General features: G+C 40.4%; 1 protein-coding gene across 6 annotated transcripts in view; it reads left to right on the top strand.

Moving 5' to 3' along the window:
- gdpd5 (glycerophosphodiester phosphodiesterase domain containing 5) overlaps positions 1-27,608 on the top strand; it is a 305,513-nt gene that overhangs the window by 211,202 nt on the left and 66,703 nt on the right. For 5 of the 6 annotated variants that reach the window (XM_062974473.1, XM_062974476.1, XM_062974475.1 and 2 more), the window contains exons 3-6: positions 8,093-8,196; positions 16,303-16,396; positions 24,545-24,604; positions 27,302-27,400. In XM_062974473.1, coding sequence (XP_062830543.1) covers positions 8,093-8,196; positions 16,303-16,396; positions 24,545-24,604; positions 27,302-27,400 — 357 coding nt within the window. Of the gene's footprint in view, positions 1-7,894; positions 7,917-8,092; positions 8,197-16,302; positions 16,397-24,544; positions 24,605-27,301; positions 27,401-27,608 lie in introns of those variants that run through there. The other variant, XM_062974477.1, reaches the window with a different exon arrangement.

The following is a 27,608-nucleotide window of genomic DNA, read 5'->3' as shown; positions in this document are numbered from 1 at the left end:
TTGCAGGATTTTTCTGAGGCAACGCTGATAGAATTGATGTATTGTCGAAGGCTTTCATGGCCGGAATCATTGGGTTGCTGTGAGTCTTTTGGGCTGTATGGCCATGTTCCAGATGTTTTTGTTAATGTGGGATTTGTGTATTGATAGTATTTAAATGCAATTTGTGCCATGCTTGTATTGCAACTGATTTTATCATCCAGAATGTACCATAGTGTGGAAAGAGTGAATGGCCAAGAAGCTATGATGACCTTGATGTGTGGCTGGAACTAGGGAGTATCCAGACACAAGTGTTTGTGCATAACGATTGCATCAGTTCAGTTCAGTTCAGTTGAGTTCTGTCTGCCTAGAGTTCGAGTCAAGTTCTGTTGGAGAACAGAGCAGTCCTGTGTTCGTCTGTTGTCTGCAAGTCTGTTTGTGTTGGTTACTGCTGCATACAGTAAAACTTTGTAAATAGTTTTACCTACGTCTCTGAGTGTCTCTTCGTTCTGCGCTCCACTGCTTCCATCCAACTACTGCTGCACTGCAAATACTCTGACAGTTTTCTCTCCTGACGTTCCGGCCACATCTGTGGCAGGCATCTTCAGAGGTTGCGAGGTACCTCGCAACCTCTGAGGATGCCTTCCACAGATGTGGGCGAAACGTCAGGAGAGAAAACATCTGGAACATGGCCATACAGCCCTAAAGACTCACAGCAACCCCACTGATGGAATTGTTCCAGGGGTTGTGTGTGATGTCTGTAGGAAGTCCATGTTTCATAGGCATATAACAGAGTTGGGAGGACAATAGCTTTATAAACAAGCTCCTTGGTGTCCCTACGGATATCCTGATCCTCAAACATTCTCTGCTTCATTTGGAAGAATGCTGCACTCGCAGAGCTCAGGCGGTGTTGTATTTCAGTATCAATGTTGACTTTTGTGGAGAGGTGGCTGCCCAGGTAGTGGAAATTGTCAACATTTTCTAACATTACACCATTAAGCTGTATTCCTGGCATTGCAGAGGGTTTAGCTGGTGCCTGTTGGAAGAGCACTTTGGTTTTCTCAATGTTCAGTGAGAGGCCGAACTTCTTGTATGCTTCTGCGAAGGTGTTTAGAGTGGCTTGTATGTCTTCTTCTGAATGAGCACAGACTACGTTATCATCAGCATACTGGAGTTCTATAAGAGATGTTGTGATCTTGGTTTTGGCTTTCAGACTGCCGAGGTTAAATAAATAGCTTGCCATCTGTCCAATAGATGATTTCCACGCAGTGGGAAGCTTATTATCAACATGGTGCAATATCATAGTGATGAAGATAGACAATAAGTTGGGGCAAGAACACATCCCTGTTTGACACCTGATTTGACCTTAAATGGGTCACTTTGTGAGCCATCGCTGTCCAAGACTGTTGCCATCATATCATCATGGAGGAGCCGCAGGATGTTCACAAATTTGTCAGGGTATCCGATTTTTTTTTGTAGGATTGTCCAGAGAGAACTATGATTCAATGTGCCTTTGCAATGCCACGTACAGAGGTTGATTTGTTCCCTGCATTTTCTTTAATGACTGTATTTCCATATTAATATCAAGATCAACACACAGTCAATGATATGATATAGTATCAATTAGTATCAATTATTTTTAATAGTATCTTTCAACCAACCAACAACTACATTAATTTATCTGGCTTCTGCCAATCCCTATGGCTGCCATGGGTTAAGTGTGAGTCTCCTGTATTAACTTGCATCATATCCTCCTGTGTTATTCTCCTAAATCCTTTTAGCTGGATGGTTAAGACATCTTACTTTGTGGTAGGCTGGGCAACCATGGCTCCATGCAGTGACCCAAACTGCGTTCAGCCTTCAGATTTATTTGGTCATAAAACTGTCACGGTTATATTGGCCCAAGAGTTATGCTTCTGATTCAAAGCCAGGCAGAATATATTCTAGCTCCGAGCCTTTGCAATATCCATCTCTTACATATATCAGCTCTCTCATTAATTCTCCCAGCCTTTGCTATAAATCCATGGGCATCTGCAAGGCTTTGTGCAATGGGAGACATACGCATTTGGGAAAAAAATATGCAGATTGGGCAACATTTGAGCTGGTTTCCTAGCACTAAGCTGATGGAGAACCGTTCCCTTGTCCCAGGACGCCTTTATATTACAGCTGCTTAACAGGGTGATGGATGCCCCGTCAGCTCCAAAGTCTGGGAAAAAACTGAATGAAGTGCTTCCTTGCAAATGCAAAATGCTAATGCCCTCTTTTCAAAAAGGCCTGACTAAGCTTATTTGTTGAAATTGCAATCGGATGCATTTTAAATGCAGCTCAAGGTTAGCCTGAAAGGTCACCCACCTGCATATATGGATTTGCAGCTACCAACCCATTCAGAAAGATTGCAGTATGGGCTATATAGGAGGATTGAATGAAAAGTAATGCCTCCACCTTCGTAACTCCACAACAGGTGGCAAGTCCTGGTATGCAGCAGGTACTCACTTGTTCAGTAGACTCTCCTCTACAGTTCCATTTGGCGGGAAGCCTGAGCATTGAACGGTTGTGTTGTTAGTGCGAAGTATGGAACCTTGCGCAGACGGTAGGTCAATGCCACTTAAGTAACATGCAGTCACTGAATTCTTGACAGCAGAAGGTGTCACCCCAAAGGAGATTCATCAGAGAATGCAAGCTGGTTATGGTTGTTGTGTTGATGTGAGTCCTGTGCATCGTTGGGCAAGTAAGTTTAAAGATGTTGAGGTGGGAACATCTGACTTGTGTGACAAAGAGTTGGACGTCCTGTGACAGCAACCATCGAGTTTCACAAGGAAAAGGTTGACAGATTGATTCAGGACGATCGTCGTATCACTCAGAGAGAAATTTCAAGCATAATCGGCATTTCACAAGAACGTGTGAGTCACATTATTGCTTTGCTTGGCTATTGGAAGATCTGTGCACAATGGGTCCTGTGAGATGCTGGATGCGGAAACAGAGTGTCGACTTCTTCCGTGACAGCTTCAGAAAACTTGTTCATCGTTGGCAGAAATGTATCCAATTGTCTGGTGATGATGTGGACAAGTGAATAGTGGTAGTTAAAGAGCACATTCTAAGAATTATTTCTGCGTTTGATTCATTAAAAGATGTCCATCCAAACCCAAGTAACGAAGGTGGCGGCATTACTTTTCATTCAACCCTCATGTGTATACATACATACATACACACATACATACATACATACATACATACATATATACAGCAGATTCCCAGTTAACCTATGGCACCCATGCAGAATGGTAGATGCTGTGTAAATGTAGTTTCTGGTTGCTTGGGAGTGACTATTAAAATTACTGTACTTCATCCATGCTATACCATACCATAAACTCTGTACTGACTTGATATTAATATTGACATACAACCATGGAAAGCAAATTAAGACAAGGAAAGACAAACCTAACTTAATATAACCAAATTTTAGTGTATTATAAAGACATATATATGTGTGTGTGTGTGTGTTTGTGTCACAATTTTAGTTCAGTGGTTGTTAAAATTGATTTTATTTTAATTTTTATTTCAATTATTATTTCTTTGGTTTTTTGCCAATTGCTTGAGAGTTCCGGTTGCTTGAGTTTCTGCTAACTGAGAGTCAAATGTATGTGTGTGTATAGATAGATAGATAGTAAAGGTAAAGATTTTCCCCTGAAATTAAGTCCAGTTGTGACCGACTCTGGGGGTTGGTGCTCATCTCCATTTCTAACCCGAAGAGCCGGCGTTGTCCATAGACACCTCCCGGCATGACTGCATGGAGCGCCGTTAACTTCCTGCCGGAGCGGTACCTATTGATCTACTCACATTTGCATGTTTTCGAACTGCTAGGTTGGCAGGAAGATAGATACATAGATATAAATATAGGTATAGATACAGATCTATATATATAAAAGGGTAATGAAATTTCGGCCTAGGACAAAACAACCAAACTACACATCCCAGAAACACTAAACTTGGCAGCACAACCCCTCATCCATGCCTCTACATTCATACAACATAAAGAAAAGAAAAATAAAGTCCTAATTAGAGGGAGAGGAATAATTGTTTTTATCCCATTGCTGCCAGTTAGAAGGCTAAGCTCCGCCCAGGGGACAGGCAGAGTTAGGCCTCACTTAGGCCTCTTCCACACTGCCTATAAAATACAGATTATCTGATTTTACCCTAGAACTCAAAACCTGGCTCTTTATTAGAGCTTTTAATCTATGTTAATTTTTATCAATATTTGTATGTATGTATTTTTATCCTTTACAATTTTATCTTGTAAATCGCCTAGAGCATCTTGAATGGAGGGCGATTAATAAGTAATTAAATGATGATGATGATGATGATGATGATTTTAACTGGATTATATGGCAGTGTAGACTCAAAGCCCTTCCACACAGCTATATAACCCATTTATAATGGACTTAATGTCAAGGGAAAACCTTTACCCTTTACCTTAACTGCCACCAATTCCTCAATACATACTTTATTTCCCATACCACCAGACTTTGCCACAGCAACTCATGGCCGGGCCCAGCTAGTATAGATATATACACATACACACTAGGGTTTTTAATCTGTTTTTAGTTGTGCTTGTCTATTGGTGTTATATAAATCTCTATAAATATCTAATGTTGAAAACTGACCACAGAATCACAGTAAAGGGCCCTGGATATACTATTTATTATTTATTTATTTGCAGTATTTATATTCCACCCTTCTCACCTCGAAGGGAACTCAGGGCGGATCACAATGCATATATATGTACATGGCAAACATTCAATGCCATTATTAGACATACAACACAGACAAACAGACAGTCGAGGCAATTTAACATTTTTCCAACTTCTAACTTCATGAGGTTATGCTTGATTCTGGCCACAGGGGGAGCTGCTGCTTCATCTACTGTGACAGCGAGTCCTTTGATCATAGTATTTCCTCCTTGCTCTTTGCACACTGGCAGTTTTATGGTGTCATAAATTTAATTAAATTAACCTCTCCGCATTTAGCGGTACCTAAATTCTCTACTCACAGCTGCGGCTGTTTTTGAACTGCTTAGGTGGACAGTAATCTAGGCTATTAAACAGTTGGGAGCTTAATCCAATACGGGCTTCGCACTAATGACCTTTCGGTGAGTAGTGATTTATTGCTGCTGGCTATTAACCAGCTGCACTACAGCCCAGCCCAATCCAATCTGTAAATAATCAAATCTGCAAAAATCAAATTCACAAAATGTGGAGGAACAACTGCATGTATGTGTATGTGTATGTACACACACACACACACACCACATGATCATACATAAAAACACACTGGCAGAGATGCACAAACACATAGGCAGATTATTATATTATATATAGTAATGTTTATGATGTTAAGGCAGTGTGAGTGCCATCTGAATTTTAAGGCAGTCATTCTTCTGTGGAGCTAATGCTTTCTGCATGTTGTTATTATTATTACCCCGTTTTTATCTCAGTGATTGAGTCGTATAGTGGCACATATAAAACACACACACACACACACATTTACTTATACAGAGGATACTGTTTTCTCACATAAATATTCCTACATATGTAGATAGACTAAGGCTCCATCTAAACTGCCATATAAATCCAAATTATCTGTTTTGAACTGGATTATGTACACATACACATATACACACACGTACATACACACATATACATTTACTTATACAAAGAATACTGTTTTCACATAAGTATTCCTACATATGTAGATAGTTAATGTACACTAAGGCTCCATCTACACTGCCATATAAAATCCAGATTATCTGTTTTGAACTGGATTATGTAACAACGTTTGAATTTTTTTTCTGTTCCTGGTTTTGAAAGTGTTATTTCCTGTTTAATTGTTCGGTCCTTACTTTGAAAGTAGTTGTTCTACTCCAGAAACTTGGTTTTTGTGGCTGCCACAAACTAAGTCAACTTGGTTGAGACTCTGAGATATTCATTGAAAAACTAGAGCAAAATGTGCTATAGCAGGATGTCCCTCCTGCAAAGACAAAGTTTTTGCAGTTTAATAAACTTTTTCCATGTTTTTTTTAAATGATAGAACCAATTAGGAAATGACATTTGTAAGACAGGGACAAAAATGGTTTTACATGGTGTTATATGCCAGTGTGGATCCAGCCTTAAAGATGATGAGTGTTCTCCATGGTCATGTTTCATACAATGCAGATGGTGAAATGCCTTCCCTCCTGTTCTTCTAATGCTGTCATCATCATCATAGTTATTGCTGTTGTTATTATTATTTTTCCACTTTTATCTCTTTGGTTGAGATATAAACTGTTCTAATCCTCCCTTGTAATTTCTAGGTGGCCTTGGAATCCAATTGGAATCAGGAAACATGTGAAAACATGCATACACACAATGCTTCTTCCGATAATAATAATAATAATAATAATAATAATAATAATAATAATAATAATAATAATAATAATAATAATATAGTAGAGTCTCACTTATCCAAGCCTCGCTTATCCAAGCTTCTGGATTATCCAAGCCATTTTTGTAGTCAATGTTTTTAATACATTGTGATATTTGGTGCTAAATTCGTAAATACAGTAATTACAACAAAACATTACTGCGTATTGAACTACTTTTTCTGTCAAATTTGTTGTATAACATGATGAATCATAACCTAATTTGATGTTTAATAGGCTTTTCCTTAATCCCTCCTTATTATCCAAGATATTCACTTATCCAAGCTTCTGCTGGTCCGTTTAGCTTGGATAAGTGAGACTCTACTGTAATAATAATAATACAATAGAGTCTCACTTATCCAACATTCGATTATCCAACTTTCTGGATTATCCAACACAGTTTGCCTCCTGCCTGGATCCACAGCTGTTTCTCTAGGCAGAAAGAATGGAACTTTTTATGGATTTAATTTCCAACAATGTTGTTACTGTAAGTTCATTTTATGCAATTCTTTCTATTTGTAATCAATTCGTTAGTAGCCAATTTGTTTTAGTCAATATATTGTGACGTTTTGGTGCTAAATTCATAAATACAGTAATTACTACATAACGTTACCGTGTATTGAACTGTTTTTTCTGTCGATTTGTTGTAAAACATGATGTTTTGACTCTTAATTTGTAAAATCATAACTTAATCTGACGTTTAATAGGCTTTTCCTTAATCCCAGTTATTATCCAACATTTTTGCTTATCCAATGTTCTGCTGGCCTGTTTATGTTGGATAAGTGAGACTCTACTGTAATAATAATATTACAATGTTATTTCTTTCCCACCTCTCCTTCTGGCTTGAGGTGGGTTAGTTACAACATAGCTAAAAACATAATCATTGTGTAAAATACTCATATTAAAACATATTTCTGTAAATACATATTAAAATACACAGAACAAAGATTAAAACACATGAAACGAGTTTGAAATTCATGATTAAAACTGACACATGCTAGCACACACTTACACATTGTTGGTGTATTTTGGTGTAAGGGTGAAATGTTTATTCAAGTGTTTTGCTTTTGGGTTTTTGCAACTGTGTATTCTGGCATGCTTTCCAGCAGCACACGGGTTAATGGCAGGCCAGCTTGAGTGATAGCTTGCCTAGCCAATAGGTCAAGCCTTCCGGTCTCAGAAGTGTAGACAGGACTTTCGTCATTCTGCTATGGAATGTGGGAGTTGCCGGCTGAAGTGCTTTGCAGACGATCAGCAAAGAGAGAGGACATGCTTTGCCTTGCTAGGGAAGCATGGGTCCTATGAGCGATGGACTTTGTAGTTGTATATAGTTTGTATATAATAAATCTGTCGTTTGTTGGTACTGCTTAAGCAGTCTGATGGAGGATGGATTGGTGACAGGCCTGACTCGCCAATAAATCAGGGTGGTTCGGAGCTAATTAACCCCCTGACACACATACCATGTTGCAATATAGGTTATGCCAAGGTAGTGGGATTTTTATCTGAATAGCCTCCTGAAATGTGAACTTGATGGTCCCGATAGATTTACGGGAAATGTGAATGAATATACTGTATTTTTTAAAAAATGTAGCATGCCTTGCAGCCCTGTGCTAACCGTGTTAATTTGGTTCTTCCCTCTCTCTTTCTCTCTTGCCTTCGCAGTGGGAACGCCTCTGGTTCTTAATCCTCACGTTTTCTTTCATCCTGACCCTGGTCTGGTTTTATTTCTGGTGGGAAGTTCACAATGACTACAATGAAATCAACTGGTGAGTAAAGAGCAAACTAGGTATTCACAGGTGTTTTTTGTTTTACTTCCAAATGTTGTAGATATTGTTTCTAAGAAGTTCTAACATGCTGATCCTGTAAGCAAAATAGTTCTGGGCATCACGATTCAAGGAGGATATGGACCAGCTGGGACATGTCCAGAGAAGGGTGACCAGATTGGTCAAAGATCTGGAAACTATGAATCCCTTTGAGGAGTGGTTTAGGGAGAGGAGTAGGTTTAGCTTGCAGAAAAGAAGGCTGAGAGAAGTTGATGTGAGAGCCAGGGTTAAGGATCGAAAAGAATGTCTCAATGGGGAGAGTCAAGCTTGGTTTCTGCTGCTCTGGAGACTAGAATACAATAAACCAATGTATGCTGGTCTATGACCGTATAAAGAAAGATTTGATTTGAGATAAACCAATGAAATCAAATTACAGGAAATTCCATCTAAACATTAGGAAGAACTTCATGAAAGTGAGTGCTATTTATAGTGGAATAAATTGGAGTTTGTTGGAATCTCCTTCTCTGGAAGTTTTAAAGCAGAGTCCAGATGGCCATCTGTCAGGAGTGCATTAATTGTGTCTTCCTGCCTGACAGAATGGGCTGGAATGCCTGACCCTGGAGATATTTTCTTTTCTTTTTTTTAAATAAAATTTTATTCAAGCTTTTTCAAATCAACAATGACATAGACATGGACATATAATTAAATAAAATGCAAAATTGAGAGCAAGTTTGAAAATGTGGAAAAGAAAGAAAAGAGAGAAGAGAAAAAGAAAAGGGAGAAAGAAAAAAAGGGGGGGGGGGGAAAAAAAAGAAAAACCAAAGGAAATAACATTAAAATCGACTTCCATCTATTGCAGGTTCTTTTTTCTTCATAACTTCTCAGATTTATTCTGGTAGCTCCATCCGCTCCTATTCTCCTATTGTAAGGCTCAGTTTTTAGTTCTGCTTACTTGGGTCTCATATGATAATTCTCATTTTTTCCCTCTCTTAAGTAATTTTTAACCAATTCCCAAGCTGTTTCCTTTCTTGGACAGCCTTGGCTATTCTGGAGATATTTTCTTTTGACCTTTTCCTATTTCTTATGTGAAGATTTTCAAATTGGATTGTGTATCACTGCCTGGCAGAATGGGGCTGGACTCTAGGTGGCTCTGGGGGTTGTTTCCTAGGACTTTATCTATGTATATAAATGAGTGATGGCATCATGGCGACCAACAAAACAACAAAACTACAGGCCCCCCAATCTCGAAATTTGACAACACAACCCATCATCCACGCCTCTAGGTTGATACAACAAAAATAAAAGAAAAATAAAGTCCTAATTAGAGGGAAAGGAATAATAGTTTTTATCCAATTGCTGCCAGTTTAGAGGGCTAATCTCTGCCCACTTGGTCTCCTAGCAACCAACTCAGCACAGGGGACAGGCAGACTTAGGCCTCAGGCTTCTTCCACAGATCATCTAATTTGCACTGGATTATATGGCAGTGTAGACTCAAGGCCCTTCCACACAGCTATATTACCCATTTATAATCTTATATTATCTGCTTTGCACTGGATTATCTGGACTCCACACTACCATATAATCCACTTCAGTGTGCATTTTATACAGGTGTGAAGAAGGGGCCTCATATAATCGAGTTCTAAGCAGATAATATAAGATTATCAATATACAGTAGACTCTCACTTATCCAACACCACCAATTCCTCAATACTTTATTTCCCATACCACCAGACTTCGCCACAGCAACGCGTGGCCGGGCATAGCTAGTCAGTCTATAATTCCTTCTGTGGAGGTTTTTAAACTGAAGTTGGATGGCCATCTGTCGGGATGGCTTTGATTGTGTATCCTTGCCTGATAGGAGCGGTTGGACTGGATGCTCCTTGGAGTCTCTCCCAATTCTATGATGCCATGATTCTCCACTGTGGAAAAGCCCAGACTTCTTGAGTTTTTGCCAGCAAGGCTCCTGTTTAGTTTATAACATTTTATCCTTTTCTCCGGGGTGCCTTTTCTGTCCCTTTGCAAACCCTGCACAACTTGCCTGGAATCTCTTTGCAAGAGGGGAGGCCAAGAGCCTAAATAAATATGCCACCCACGCCTTCGCAATCAGACATCGGATGTCTGCAGAGGCAGGGCTGGCGTTAAAAATAGCACTGAGCTCCCTGGTAAAATAATCAGGGAGGAAATAGCAACAGAGCAGAAGAGCCATAATTACCACTAAGCCCATCCTCGGTGAGAGAGGAAATGTCATTTCCCAAGAGCCGAGGTGTTAAGGACCTCACAGGTGTGCTCTCAGATACCTGGCCCTATCAGGGGACCCCGCAAGTATTTTGCGCAGTGTGTTTCATGCAGATCTTGACTAGGTTTTGATATATGCATGGTTTTGTGCAGAAAAACATTTCTTGCAGAAATGAATTCATGACCAAACAAAAAAGTATTTAAATCAGTAACTGTTGTTTTCAGAATAAAATAGGAATGAAACGTGCTTGGGGGAAACCCACTGGCAACTGTCAAATATATTCTGACATACACACACGCACGTATACATATACATACATACATGCATATACCGTATATACTCGAGTATAAGTTGACCCGAATATAAGCCGAGGCACCTAATTTTACCACAAAAAAACTGGGGAAACATTGACTCCAGTATAAGCCGAGGGAGGTAAATTTCCGAAATAAAAATAGATACCAATAAAATTACATTAATTGAGGCATCGGTAGGTTAAATGTTTTTGAATATTTACATAAAGCTCAAATTTAAGATTTATTTATTTATTTATTTATTTATTTACAACATTTATACCCCACCCTTCTCACCCGAGGGGACTCAGGGCGGCTTACAAAAATTGGCAAAATTTAATGCCCAAAATGCAATCACAAAAACAGAACAATATAAACAAGATAAGACTGTCAAACTCTGATCAAGTCATTATTCTCATCTTCTTCAATGTAAATGTGCTTATGTATCCTTTCAATAATAATAGAGTAAAATAATACATGTAATAATGATGATGATGATGATGATGATGATTATTATGCACTTTTTGTCTTTTCAAGAGACACATAGATATTCTGAAAAACCTTGCTATTCCTATGTAAAACATTTTAATCAGACTCATAAATAACACTGTGTAACACGATTTTTGTTCCTGGGTTATCAGTGTCATTTTCTAATTGATTCTGTCATACAAATATGGAAAACGTTTATTAAACTACACCTTGCAGCACATTTTGCTATAGTTTTTCAGTGAATATCTCATTGAGTCTCAACCATTTCAACCTTGTTTGTGGCAGCAACAAATATGAAGATTCTGGAATAGAACAACTACAGTAGAGTCTCACTTATCCAAGCTAAATGGGCCGGCAGAACCTTGGATAAGCAAAAATCTTGGATAATAAGGAGGGATTAAGAAAAAAGCCCATTAAACATAAAATTGTCAGAGTATTTTCAGCGTAGCAGTAGTTGGATGGAAGCAGTGGAACGCAGAACGAAGAGACACTCAGAGACGTTGGTAAAACTATTTACAAAGTTTTACTGTATGCAGCAATAATCAACACAAACAGACTTGCAGATGACAGACGAACACAGGACTGCTCTGTTCTCCAACAGAACTTGACTCGAACTCTAGGCAGACAGAACTCAACTGAACTGATGCAATTGTTATTCACAAACATTTGTGTCTGGATACTCCCTAGTTCTAGCCACACATCAAGGTCATCATAGCTTCATGGCAATTAACTCTTTCCACACTATGGTACATTCTGGATGATGCAATCAGTTGCAATACAAGCATGACACAAATTGCATTTAAACACTATCAATACACAAATCCCACATTAACAAAAATTACATTATGATTTTACAAATTAAGCACCAATACATCATGTTTTACAACAAATTGACAGAAAAAAGCAGTTCAATACACAGTAATGTTATGTAGTAATTACTGTATTTACAAATTTAGCACCAAAACATTGCAACATTTACTACAAAAACATTGACTACTAAAAGGCAGGCTGCGTTGGATAATACAGAACATTGGATAAGAGAAGCTTGGATAAGTGAGACTCTACTGTACCTTCAAAGTAAGGACCGTACAATTCAACAGGAAATAACACTTTCAAACCAGGAACAGAAAATTTCAAATTTTGTTACATAGTGTCATCAAATCTGCAAAAGCCAAGCTGCAAATGTGGAGGGGTAAGAGCAATAGCCTTTGCATTGCTCCTTTAACATTTAATCTAGAAGTTGGAGAAGATTCACTACCTTTTTGACATCAAACACACCAGCTGCCACTGCGTGAACCATTTCTGATATTCTACTTAGAGGTCTTTCCTCTGAAACTTTGAGGTTTAAGTGTATAGCTCTCTGTATGCTCTTTGCTGCTCTAGCCAGAGAATAATGATACACCTGTTCCGTAAAATTGGCACGGAAAAGATAATGTCATAAAGGAGGTCGTTGTGTCTCCACGAAGTCCATGTTGGTCTCAGAAATGCGCACACGGTTGTCACTCTGTGGCCTCATTATTGTGTGAGCAGGATCCCTGCGGCGACACCGGCTGCCTTCCGCTTGTTCCTGTCCTCAACGGAGCAAGTCTTCCGCCCGACTTTTGGCTCCCAGGCCGAGAAGGATCTGCTTCATTGAGACACAGGGCTTGGCTCTCTCCAGGATCTGAAATAGCTTTCCTTTTTGTGCTTTGATTTGACCCCTGAATGTAGGCTCAGCGAGGTTTCTTTTTTCAAATTAATACTGGATGTATTGAGCTTCACTATTTAAATGCAAATTCTGACATTTTCCATCTGGGAAGCGATGGGAGAAGGGTGCCTGCAATGGTACCAATTTGTGTGTGTGCCAAATGCTTTTTAAGATGGTACATTGTTTTTCTGAATGTGTCATGGACCAGCACCATAAAATCACATACTGTATATCACATACCAAATAGTCACTGTTGAATGTTTTTAGGTTGAATGTTTTTATGTTGAATGTTTTAATGTTGAATGTTTTTATATTGTGGAATGATATTTTAAATTGTGAGTCGCTCGGAGCACTCTGGTAGAGAGCGACTAATTAAGAAATAAAGTGAAGTGAAGTGAAGTATATACTCGAGTATAAACCAACCCAAATATAAGCCGAGGCACCTAATTTTACCACAAAAAAACTGGGAAAACATTGACTCCAGTATAAGCCGAGGGTGGTAAATTTCAGAAATAAAAATAGATACCAATAAAATTACATTAATTGAGGCATCAGTAGGTTAAATGTTTTTGAATATTTACATAAAGCTCTAATTTAAGATAAGACTGTCCAACTCTGATCAAATCATTATTCTCATCTTATGTGCTTATGTATCCTTTTAATAATAATAATAGAGTAAAATAATACATGTAATAATAATAACAAATACGGGAAAATAATACATGTAATAATAATTAGGGTAAAATAAGAAATGCAATAATAATAATAATAATAATAATAATAATAATAATAATAATAATAATAATGATATCAGAGTGAAATAATAAATGTATTAATAATAATAAAAATAGAGTAAAATAAATGTAATAGTAGCAACAAAATGAAAAATAATAAATGTACCATATATTCTCGAGTATAAGCTGACCCAAATATAAGCCAACCAGGACCCTCACCCGGATATAAGCCAAGGGGGGCTTTTTCAGTCTTAAATAAAAGGCTGAAAAACTAGGCTTATACTCGAGTATATACAGTAGTTGGAAGAGACCACAAGAGCCACCCATTCCAACCCCCAGACATACTGGAAAACACAATCAAAGCATTCCCTCCAGATGATCTTTCAGCCTCTAGTTAAAAGTTCCAGAGAAGTAGACTCTACCAGACCCCAAAGCAGCTGAACAGCCTTTATGATCGGGAAGTTCTTCTTAATATTTAGATGGAATCTCTTTTACTACACCTTTGTACACCTTCCTTTATTTATTGCAAACTTCCTGGGGACTAGCAACAATCCATAAACTACCACTTTGGGTAATTCTGGAGTGCGTGATTCTTAGGGTGCACATAACATTGTAGAATCCTAGAGTTGGAAGACACCCTAAGGGCCATCCAATCCAAACCTATCCTGCCAGGCATGAAGACACAATCAGAGCACTTCCGACAGATAGCCATCCAATCTTTTCTTTAAAACTTCCAGAGAAGGAGACTCCATGAGACTCTTACCACCAGCAAGTTTTTCGTAATGTTTATTCCACATGGCAAGGTGTTGCATGAGATAAGGCATGGGCAAACTTTGGCCCTCCATGTGAGCTTTCCTGTGGCACAAAGTGATGGGCCCCCCAGTCTAGGAAATAATGGTTCTCTCTGTGAGAAAACCAGCTCAGAAAGTGCAGGACCTCAAGTGCATTCAGGGGAAACAGAAGTAGCTAAAGCAGATAAGGATACGAGTGAAGAGCTGAGTGATAAGGAGGGTTCCCATAACCTGCAGCTACGGAGATCAACCAAAGTCTTTGTTTACAAATCAGAGCCGAAAATAGATTGTGTCGTTCAGAGAGATTATGTGGGAAAGTTGTGAAATAAAATCATGGGAAATAGAATGCTTTCATGGGTGTCTATTAAACAACAAGTTGTTTACTTTAAGATCAGATCAGGCAACACTGCATTAGAGTGAGAAGCTAAGCCTGAGTTCTCTTGTTCCTGATTCAAGTCAAGCTTTGATTTTGGATTTAATATATACTGGAAGATTTCTATGTTCCTGTTCATGCACTCTTGGTCAAGTTTTTACTAGTTATAACTTCCTGATTGTGGATGTATGCTGTATCTGTGATTCTTGGCTATTTCTGGACTTTGCCACCTCTGGATCTTTAGGAGACATTTGGATTATTGCTTGGTTATCCCCTTTTGCTAAACCTTTTTGGATTATATATTTTCTTTTCTTTTTCCTGATATTTATATGCTTTTTATATGTTTTTTACAATAAACTGTTTGATTATATTTCTGAACTCTTGTGTAGTGCAGTGGTCATAGGTATTTCCAGGCCTGGAGTGCAACAGATAATGATTCTAGAGTCTGCCGTCCAAACGTTTCCTAGCTATGACTATTAGCTGGATATTCTTCCCTCTTCTTATAAAGGCTGCCATGTTTAATTACCCCAAGTACAACCAGGATGATATAGTGCTTTAGGCTTTTGGATGTCATCCTGGACTGCACAAGTCTCAACTAGTTAGGTAGAGGAAAGGATTAGACTTTGCTGTTTTCCCTCTTTTGCTTTCCTGTTTATATTCACTTCCTCATCTTGTTGTTGTAGTAACGTGACTCTTTAGGGATGAGGCAACTTCCTCTATCTATTGGAATGAAAATTGCCCCAAGGCTTGGACCATTTGGTCACCCATTCTCTTCTCTTCATCCTTTGTCTTCAACCTGAGAAGGTCACATTTTGCTCTCTGTCCTGGCAAAATGTAGCTATTTAGATATTTCGTTATTTTTACCTTCTTACCTTCCTTAGTGGCTAGCCTAGAGAGCTAGTTAGCTCCAATAACCTTTTCTATCTACAATGGATTTCTTTTTACCTCAATAAATGATTTTTGAACTTTCAAGGAGACTTTGCAATACTTTGCCATCCTGAGAAACAAAGGCCTCTCCAAGCTCACCAAACGCAAGTTTCTGCTGCTTATGAAAGATGGTTCTGCTACTCTGCTGTAGCCTCTACTTGAGGGTTATTTTTGAGTCTAACTGCTCAATAGATTCCCAACATAGGCATTGGATATATGATACTGGAGACTCCGGTTTGAAACCTTGCTTTGCTATTGAAACCCTCTGGTTCACCATGGGAAAGTCATAAACCCTCAACCACACAACACTTCATGATCAGTTTGCCATAAAAGTGGCTACCAAAAGGATTGTGTTCTCTTATATATGGTCTTCCATTGTGTGGAAATTTGCGTTGCCTCATGCTCCGTCATCCGCGATGCTCCATCCCTGTTTGGTTCAGTTCATGTACTCCCTTTCGCCCTTTTGTTTTTGATGAGAAAAGGAAGCTTTACTAATCCCTCACCCAGTCTCTCGGAGCTTTGAGAGCATTAAATGCCTGTGTCTAATCTCTTCTCTTAATTCTCTCTTTCTTGACCCTTTAGGTTTTTATACAATCGAATGGGATACTGGAGTGACTGGACCATTCCAATCCTTGTCACCACGGCTACTGGCTTCACATATATCACAGCTTTATTGGTAAGATGTTTAACGCTGCCGTGCCACCTGAATTCCCAACCAAATATTTCTTGTTAAGTCTAGAAGCAAAGCATTGCATTTGTCCTTCTAATGGAACGCATATGGGGACGGCTCTGTAGCTTTGATTTGTGTGCATGCAACGTTGTATTTTGTAGGGCTATTGAAAGGACTTAAGGTTTTAGAAAGCAAGCAAGATTTTAATCTATGGGGTTGAAATGAGCATGGAGGGAAAGGTCAGTAGCATTCCCTATGTACACGGATTCTCATTTGCATGACATAAAACATAGCCTGATCTTTCTCAATAATTTGTAGGGAATTTGTATTCTGAAACTCCATTATATGGCCATGTAGATTGGGACCTTTGTTTTCACAACATTATTTTAAACTGCTGGGCATATAAATGATCTTCAGGATATATTATGTACTAGCTTGAGTACCCGGCATTGCCTGGGTTATTTGAAAAAGCTATTTTTAATTGTACTAAATGCACAGGTAAAGGTAAAGGTTTTCCCCTGACGTTAAATCCAGTCGTGACTGACTCTGGGGGTTGGTGCTCATTTCCATTTTTAAGCCAAAGAGCCGGCGTTGTCTATAGACATCTCCAAGGTCATGTGGCTGGCATGACTGCATGGAGCGCCGTTACCTTCCTGCCAGAGCGGTACCTATTGATCTACTCACATTGGCATGTTTTCGAACTTCTAGGTTGGCAGGAGATGCATAAGGTTGTGGATTAACTACAACTGACATTATGCCAGGATGCTTGAGATGCATCATTGGTAGGGTTCAGTGTGCTCTCTGGCTGTAGGGTAAACTACAACTCCCACTATGGCAAATCAGTCCCCTCCAACCCCTCCGGTAGTTTGAGTTAGTCACGGGGATTCTGTGTGCCAACCAGGACACAGTTTCTCCTGGTTGTGGGTGAACTACAACTCCCAGAAAGGAAGGTCAGTTCCCCACAAACTTTCAAACATCCAGTGTTCTCTGGATGTAGGTGAACTACAACTCCCCCAAATCAAGATGAATTTCCCCCAAAGACCTCTGTGTGCCAAGTTAGTTCCAGGTTCATTGTTGGTGAGTTCAGAGTGCTCATTGACTGCAGGTGAACCATACATCCCAGTTCCCACAACATCTATAAATCACGGTGAATTCTCCCCAAACCTCTGTAGTATGTTCAATTGCTGATCAACTCCTGTTTGCTGTGTGCCATAGAAAAAAGTAGGAAAGGGTTATGGGAGAGGCAGTGGGCGGGGTCATGCAAATTCCACACCAATGGAGTGTGTCAGAAACACTGCTATGTCCATGGTGGAGGAAACATATAAAATCTAGGATGCAATTGTCCCTGCATGAAAGCTTTCACTTGGGTGGTGGGCAGTATGGTGTTTGTGGAAGACATTGGTAGGGCTCTTGGACATGTTTACGTCACTCTCTATAACCTGCAATGTCATTGGAGGAAGGGTCATTGGTATCTCCTGAGTAGTAGGAGCTATAACTATTTGTGTAAGTGGACACCCCAGCCACACACATACATACATATTTTCACTTTTATTATGTGTATATATCAGGCATGGGCAAACTTGGGCCCTGCGAGTGTTTTGGACTATGTGTATAGATAAGTCATAAATGAAACATAAATGGATTTCATGTTTAGATGTGGATCCCCAAGATACCTCCTTTTGCATGTATATGCAAAGCCATGTATTCCAAAATCAGAAAGAAATTCTAAACCCCAAACAGTCTCAAGCGTTTAAGATACCGAATTTGTATTAACGTTGCTTCCAGATGTAATTTTGAGCTCAAAGGCACCAGGGACTCAAGTCTTCTCAAAACTGTAGTCCTATAGGCGTATGAGACTAACACTCCCCAAATCCCCCTTTGATGGGAACCATTCAGTACAATAGAGTCTCACTTATCCAACATTCGCTTATCCAACGTTCTGGATTATCCAACGCAGTGTGCTTTTTAGTAGTCAGTGTTTTTGTAGTCAATGTTTTCAATAGATTGCGATGTTTTGGTGCTAAATTCATAAATATAGTCATTACTATATAACGTTACCGTGTATTGAACTACTTTTTCTGTCAAATTTGTTGTATAACATGATGTTTTGGTGCTTAATTTGTAAAATCATAATGTAATTTGATGTTTAATAGTCTTTCCCTTAATCCCTCCCTGTGCTTATCCAATGTTCTGCCAGCCCGTTTATGTTGGATAAGTGAGACTCTACTGTACATGTTGCTGGGAACACGCCACAAAGGAAGGCTATCATAGTATTATGCCTTGTTTCTGGCTTAATGATAGTGAGAATTGAATGCTAATCTCGGATAAACCTTTCCTACCAACTAGTTTGAGAATGGCATAATGATCGTGGAGAAGTAGGAAAAGAAAATATACATTTATTCATTTATCCAAGGATGTCCTGACTTAATTTGTAAGACCTGAGCAGAGTTGTTGATAAATGGAGTTTTTGAAGGTCTCGTTCATAGAGTTGACATAAGTCAGCTTGAAGGTAAATAATAACAACAAGTCAACTAACTAGACTGAGGGTGTATCTACACAATAGAATTAATGTACTTTGACATTACTTTCAAGCTCAATGCTATGGAATCTGTCATGGAACCAAGTCCCAGGGCTGAATTTCCAAGCCCTGGACTTGGAGTCATAACATAAATAATCCTGAATGTCTCATGAAAGCACCTGGCAGAAGAAGATAGAAGAGCATGGGAACTCGGGGTTGAAAGTATAAACAATTATAATTGGTAGACTGTGTGGGAATAGTAGTAATGTGATACAGGGGGTGGGGTTTTGATGATGATATTTACGTGTGGTGTGACGTTGCAACAAAGGTGATAAAAATGATTGTATGTAAACATTAGGTCATTCTCGACTTTTTCCAAGTCATGTATTCTTCAATAAAGATTGGTTCTGAGAGCAGCTATCTTTGATCTGCGTTCATGCTGGTTCTTTGAAGTAAGCAGGACATTAAAGTCGAGAATGACCTAATGACCAGCGCGCCTCGACGCAGAGCCCTGTAGCGGCAGGCGGCGAGGGGGACGAGGAATATTGGCAGGAGCTGGAGTTCCGGGACAGAATGGCGCGCGAGGTGGAGCGCCAGCAAGCACTGGGAACTCTGAGGCCGCCAACTCCAACAGGACTCCCAACCCCCCGAATGGGCGTCGGGGTTGAAAGACCATTGGGACCAGGGATCGGGTCCAGTGGGTTGGCGGAGGAAGGCGAAGAGGAGCCGGAGATCCATGAAGGGGAGGAGGATGTGCCGTATGACGAAGGAAGGCGAGGTGCGGGAGCTACAGCGAGGCCCGCATTCGGATGGGTGGAAGGGCCGACAGCAGCGGCAGAATTTCGGGAGCCGCGGGGAACGACCGCCGGGATGGGGCGCGGCGTGTTCAAAGGGGCAGCCCAAGGGAACCCAATGCAACCCTTCCACAGACCTCCCATACAGCAGCAACGGGCCGTAGAATGGATGCCTAGGAGAGAAGAGCTCAAACTGGAATACGGAGGGGAATCATCCGAACTGAACTTTTTCCTCCAGAGGATACATGGAGGACAATGCACACACATTCCCCTCTGAAGGAAGCATGGTTCGGGCCATCGGCAACACGCTAAAGAGGGGAGCAGCCAGCTGGTATGTGCAATTACATGCCAGACGCGACCCGTGCTTGAGGTCAGTGCCCCGATTCCTCGCCGCACTGGAAAACCGGTTTAGAGACCAGCTAGAGCAATTGAGGGCTCGAGACCAGCTTAAAGGAATAAAGCAGAGGGACAAAACGGTGCCCGAGTATGCAGAGGAATTCCTCCATCTCGCAGAAAGGGTGCCAGAGTGGTCTGAAGTGACCAAAGTGGAGATATTCAAAGAGGGACTACGCCCCGAGGTTTTTAGTTGGGCGGCGCACAGAGATGACCCAGAAACTCTAAAGGGTTGGATCCAACTGGCAGGGCGCGTCGAATCCACCTTGGCCCAAGTAAAGCGCTTCCGGAGCGGCGGCGGCGGCGGCCAGCAGAGACCGGTAGCGAGGGGTCGAGGAGAAACGAGGAAGCAGGAAAGACCCGGAGGGAGGCCGGGGATCCCCTTCAAAGGAGATGACAACAGACCTAAGCCGGGATGCTTTGTATGTGGGAAGACGGGCCATCGAGCAGCAGAATGTTGGACCCGGAAGGGGGAGCCGCCAAAAGCCTCAAAGCCCAAGCCAGCAGCAGGGAGACGAGCGGAGGAGGAGGTGCGAGCCCCAGAATCTCCAGAGAGGCTGGTGAGTCAAGACAAACGCATGCTGGTAGTGCCGATCTGCCTGTCGGGGTTAGAGAATCGGGCCACCTGCAGGGCATTCGTGGATTGCGGTTGTTCTAGGAACATTATAACTCCGGAATTAGCAGGGGCACTAAAATGCCTGCAGACGCTGCTTGACTCCCCAATTGCATTTTCGCAGCTAGATGGATCAGTTGCCGCTGGGGAAGTATCTACGAAGGAAATACAGGGGGTCCCATGTAAAATAGGCAAATGGGAAGGAAGAATATCCTTTGTGATAGCCCCTATTGCCACATACAATGTCATACTAGGGATCCCATGGCTCGAACAGGCTAATCCCGAAGTAGATTGGAGAGGGAAGAGCCTAGCATTTAAAGAGCAACAAACACATTTGGAGATAAGCAAAATAGCAGAAGAAGAGAACGAGGGAGATGAAGCAGGGGAAATAGACCAACAGCTATTGCCCCCTGAATACAGGGACTTTGTGGATGTTTTCAATCAGAAAGAGGCAAGTAAATTACCTCCCAAAAGGAATATAGAAGTAGAAATTGAAATAACCCCAGGAGCAAACTTACCAAAACCAAAAGTGTATCCTATGTCTGTTCAGGAGAAAGAAGAATTGAGGAAATATATTGATAAGAACCTGGCGCGAGGCTTCATTAAGCCATCCAACTCCCCTCTGGGAGCCCCAGTGTTATTTAGAAGAAAGAAAGACAACTCTTTAAGACTGTGCATTGACTATCGAAATTTAAATGCAATTACTAAGGACAATAAATACCCTATGCCCTTAGTAAAGGATTTGATTACAGTATTGAAGAAAGGGAGCATATTTACTAAACTGGATTTAATTGAAGTGTATCATAAATTAAGAATCAAACCCGAGGATACTTGGAAAACTGCATTTTCCTGCGCATTCGGCCATTTTGAATATTTAATTTTACCTTTTGGATTAAAAAATGGCGGCGCTTGCTTTATGCAGCTTATAAATGAAATACTGCACCCACTGTTGTACCGGGGAGTATTCATATTTCTGGATGACATCCTGATCGTGAGCGAAGATAAAGAAAAGCACGTGGAATTGGTCCGGGAAGTTTTGCAAAGACTAAGGGAAGCAAAGCTGTATGCAAAACTGTCCAAATGTGAATTCAATAAAACTCAAATTGACTTTCTGGGGTATCGGATATCTCCGGACGGATTAGCCATGGACCCGTCTAAAGTATCAGACGTAAAAGAATGGGGAGTACCTCAAACAAGGAGGCAGTTGCAATCATTTCTAGGATTTGCAAATTTTTATAGATCGTTCATAAAAGGATTTGCACAAATAACCGCACCCCTTACCGAACTTTTAAAAACAAAAGGGAAAGGGGAGACAGCAAAAGTGAAAGCCCCTGGCGCCAAACTGAGTTGGACGCCAGAATGCCAAAAGGCTTTTGAAACCCTAAAAGGACGCTTTACAGAAGAACCTGTCCTAAAACACCCCGACATCCGGAGCCCTTTCATAATTCATTGCGATGCTTCAGACTGTGCGTACGGGGCAGTACTATTGCAAAAAGATCAAAATGGGAACTTAAAACCTTGTGGATATTTGTCTCGGAAGTTCAGTGAAACTGAAAAATGTTGGCCCATATGGGAAAAAGAAGCATTAGCAATATTAAAAGCCTTAGAATGCTGGCGACACTTCCTCGAAGGGAGTGGAATCCCATTTGAAATTTGGTCTGATCATAAGAACCTCCAGTATTTAAAATCTCCTCGAAAATTGTCCCCCAAGCAAATTAGATGGGCACAATACTTTAGCAGGTTCGATTTCCAATTAAAATTTTTCCAAGGGAAACAGAATGTATTGGCAGATGCTCTTTCACGCATGCCTCAACACGAGGGCATAACTACAACAAAAGAGGGAACATTATTTTCCGATAGACAATTGGGTTTGGCTGTCAGTACAAGAGCGCAGACCCAAAAAGAGAGCGCGGCTACTATCAAATTTGACGAAGAAGATAGTTGGGGGAAAGAACTGTGACAGTCATATGAAGGAGATCAGTGGATCGCATCCAACGCAGAAAAAGGGGAGCAGAAGGGGGGATTTTGGTTCGTGAAAAAGAAACTGTATATCCCAACGATATTGAGGATTAAGATTTTGCATCGTTTCCATAATAACCAGAGCGCTGGTCATACAGGGATTACAAAAACAATAAAGGCGATAGCAAAACACTGTTGGTGGCCAGGGATGAGAAAGGACATAAAAAATCATGTTATTCAATGTGATGACTGTGCCAGAAATAAATCGAGAGGAGGGAAGCCAATGGGACTATTACAAACAGTAGCAGAACCTACAAGGCCTTGGGAATGTGTAGCTATGGACTTTGTGGGAGAGCTGCCGGTTAGCAAAGGATATCGCTATATTTGGACAGTATTAGACCTGTTTTCTAAACAGGCCCACTTTATAGCACTGACGAAACTACCATCAGCAGAGAAACTGGCTGAATTATACATAAACCACATTTACAAACTTCATGGATGTCCCAGTAGGGTGGTCAGTGATAGGGGTGTTCAGTTCACAGCAAAATTTTGGGACAAATTCTTGGAAATGCTAGGAGCAGAAAGGAGCCTAAGTTCTGCTTTTCACCCCATGACAAATGGGGCAGTAGAACGTACTCAACAGACGCTTGGGCAGTTCCTCCGCATGTACTCTAATTTGAGACAAAATGACTGGTCTAAGTGGCTAGCCTTCGCTGAACTAGCTTTTAATTCGACTATACACTCCGCAACGAATAAAACCCCCTTTGAAGTAGTTTACGGGTATGAAATACAGCCTCTGCCCCAATTGCCAAGATGGGCAGAGAATGAAGAAACAGGGGCAGGGAAATGGAAAACCCAAATGCTTGAATGTTGGAGTCAAGTGACTGCATCCTTAAAGGAAGCACACAAAAAGTATAAGACATTTGCAGACAGAAAAAGGATAGAAGGCGATAAATTGGAGAAAGGGGATTTAGTGTGGTTAAGTACACAAAACATCAAATTGGGGCTACCTTCAAGAAAACTGGGGCCCAAATATATTGGACCATTCAGGATACAGGGTGTGATAAACGAAGTGACTTTCCAATTGGCATTGCCAAAAAGTTTGGGGAAAATACATCCAGTATTCCATCGCAGTTTATTGAAAAAGTATATGGGTACTTTGGACAAAATGGACACCTAGAATTATTGTATGATTTATTTCAGAATTGTGATGAAAGAAGCACAGAAGAAGAGGACGAAGAAAAGGGGGGCACCATGTCATGGAACCAAGTCCCAGGGCTGAATTTCCAAGCCCTCGACTTGGAGTCATAACATAAATAATCCTGAATGTCTCATGAAAGCACCTGGCAGAAGAAGATAGAAGAGCATGGGAACTCGGGGTTGAAAGTATAAACAATTATAATTGGTAGACTGTGTGGGAATAGTAGTAATGTGATACAGGGGGTGGGGTTTTGATGATGATATTTACGTGTGGTGTGACGTTGCAACAAAGGTGATAAAAATGATTGTATGTAAACATTAGGTCATTCTCGACTTTTTCCAAGTCATGTATTCTTCAATAAAGATTGGTTCTGAGAGCAGCTATCTTTGATCTGCGTTCATGCTGGTTCTTTGAAGTAAGCAGGACAGAATCGTTAGAGTTGTGCTTTTAATGGTTCTTTAACCTTCTCTGCCAAAAGTGCTGGTGCCTCACCAAATCTCAGGAATCCATAGCATTCAGCCATGGTAGTCAAACTGGTGTCAAACAGCATTAACTCTACAGTACAGATGCACCTTTCGTCTTCAGAAGCTTATGCTACCAATTTCATGCCTTCAGTTATATCCCTTTGCATACTAAAACCCCCCAACTAATTTAACTGTCTTATTCGTTTTTCCAGATTTTAGCTCTGTGCCACATAGCAGTAGGACAACAAATGAACTTGCACTGGATCCACAAGGTAAGTTGCTATTGTAAACAAAAAACTATTGGGACACTAGGGAAAAGTAAGATTGAAGCTCAGTGTGGACTAAAAACTAAGTTTCCCAAACCATTCTCACATTCTTGAGATGCCAAACTGCAAGGATATACCTATGAAAAGGGAGTGAAATTCCAAATCCCCAGTATGAATTCTATACTCTGCCAAATTAAATTTTCCCCATAGTCCCTAGATGTGAGGCATTGGAAACCGTTTGCACCGCCTTTGTTGCGCCTTTGTTGTTTGTGGCCTCTTTGAATGCCTAAACTGTATTTTATAAAACTTATAAATGCAGAGACTTGAAAGACCGTTTCATTTTGTGTGACAGAATTCCTGTTTGAAAAGGGCAGTGCCATCATTGTGTCTCCTCTTTAGCTACATCCCTGTTTTGTATGAGTGAAATCACCATTTATCCTGTTATCTCCAAAGTTTCGCTACTCTGTGACGAACCTGATTGCATTTCATTTATATTATTGTTTTCACTGCTTTTACAGTCAGAGCTCTGTATGTATCCATGGGTTCTGCACAAACTTTTGTTTCTATCTCCACAAACTTTTGTTTCCATCTCCAGCATCTCTTTTTACAGGACACTGCCCTTCAAAGCTACCAATTTATCTAGGTGGATGGCTTTCTTTTTTGCTCCCAATGCTCACCTTTCAAAATGGGAATCACATCTGCTTGACAAAAGGAATCCAGTAGCAGATGAGATAAAAAGAACAAGACAGACCCTTCATTCTGAGTGACGTTAAGGGCGAAACAGTCTGTTCTCCCTGCCAAAGCATTTGGGAAAATGTCTTTCTTCCCGATAGAATCTAACCCAAAGTAAAACTCATTAGGTTAAGCCAGTGCAAAGAAACTTATTATGAGCGCTTTGCTATTGAACTCTGAAAATCCAATTCTGAGAATAATTTAATGTCATTCCCCTCTCCCTCTCTTCCTGTGTTTTTAAAGGAGAGGTCATCCCATCAGTCTTTCTGCTCTGCTCCTTTCCTCACTGCGAAGAAGCAGCAGAAGGGCTAGATCCATTTTTTATTCATTTTTAAAACTTTTAAAAATGTCTGGACTTAGCTTACAAAGACTCAAAAGTTTCAACTTTTGGACTGCAGTTAACCTGATGTAGGATTTTGGTAGTTGCAGTCAAAGACATTAAGAAATCCAGGCTCTGAATAATCATCTTGATAGGTTGCTGTGTGTTTTACGGGCTGTATGGCCATGTTCCAGAAGCATTCTCTCCTGCCGTTTCACCCACATCTATGGCAGGCATCCTCAGAGGTTGCAAAGTCTGTTAGAAACGAGGCAAGTAGGGTTTATTTATCTGTGAAATGTCCAAAGTGGGAGAAAGAACTCTTGTCTGTTGGAGGCAAATGTGAATGTTGCAACTGGCCACCTTGATTAGCATTTAATAGCTTTGCAGATTCAAAGCCTGGCTGCTTCTTGCCTGAGGGAATCCTTTATTGGGGGGTGTTAGAATGTTGTTAGAACAGCATTCAGAAAACGGGAATTCTAGACAGGAAACAATCAGGGCCAGCTAACACCTCCCAACCAAGGATTCCCCCAGGCAGGAAGCAGCTAGGTTTTGAAGCTCCAAGGCCATTTAATACTAATCAAGGTGGCTAAATACAACTTTCACACTTGGGAAGTTGGGTTTATATATCTGTGGAATCTCCAGGGTGGAAGAAAGAACTCCTGTCTGTTTGAGGCAAGGGTGAATGTTGCAATTGGCCAGCTTGATTAGCATTGACCAGCCTTGAAGTTTCAAAGGCTGGCTGCTTCATTTGCAACATTCACACTTGCCTCTAACAGATAAGATTTCTTTCTCCCACCCTGGACATTCTACAGATACATAAACCCCACTTGCATAGTTTCCCTCACAACCTCTGTGGATGCCTGCCATAGATGTGGGCGAAACGTCAGGAAAGAATGCTTCTGGAACATTTTGGCCATGAAAGCCTTTGATAACAAATCATCTTGATGGTTCTTCATTTCAAAAATAAAGTTTTACAAGGACTAGTATTTAAAACAGCGTAGGAAGTTCCTTCAGAGATATCTAGATCCATCACCTTCCATGGCAAGCCATTACAATGATGCCGTCCATCCCAGTAGAAATAGTCTAAAATGGGAATACAGTAGAGTCTCACTTATCCAACATAAACGGGCCGGCAGAATGTTGGATAAGCGAATATGTTGGATAATAAGGAGGCATTAAGGAAAAGCCTATTAAACATCAAATTAGGTTATGATTTTACAAATTAAGCACCAAAACATCATGTTAGACAACAAATTTGGCAGAAAAAGTAGTTCAATACGCAGTAATGCTATGTAGTAATTACTGTATTTATGAATTTAGCACCAAAATATCACGATATATTGAAAACATTGACTACAAAAATGCATTGGATAATCCAGAACATTGGATAAGCGAGTGTTGGATAAGTGAGACTCTACTGTAAATCTGTTCACGTGTTCCTGCTTATCTCTTTTTTTTCTGAAATAGAAATAATCTCCTCCCTGCTGTAAGTTATCCACAATTCATTGTCATATCGAAACTGAGCCAAACTTAACATGTTATCCAAACAAGCCAAGATGACAATCCACATTTTGATCTTGGCTTGTTGCAAAAGGTCGTTTTTCACAGAAGCACAAATATAATGACATCTCTGATACTTTTTTAAATTGCAGATTGGCTTGGTGACAACCTTGATATCAACCGTCATCACAATGTGCTCGATAGCCCAGCTGTGGGACGATGAGTGGGACATGGTGGTTATATCACTACAAGTAAGTATTTGTTTGGAGTTAACAGAGAGAGCAATACAGTTTTAGATTGCCGGGAACTGTAAGCAGGAATATATTCTTGCAAACACTCCTTAGCATTGAAAGGAAAAGGAAGTAACGCAATCACACAGTTTGTCAAATCTCTGGAACTTACAGGCTTCAGAAAACTTACTTTTTGGATTTTTTTTTTCATGTTAGGAGTGACTTGAGA

This window comes from Anolis carolinensis, chromosome 3 (assembly GCF_035594765.1).
Source record: "Anolis carolinensis isolate JA03-04 chromosome 3, rAnoCar3.1.pri, whole genome shotgun sequence".
Lineage (NCBI taxonomy): Eukaryota > Metazoa > Chordata > Lepidosauria > Squamata > Dactyloidae > Anolis > Anolis carolinensis.
This window is presented reverse-complemented; position numbering and strand designations above follow the sequence as displayed.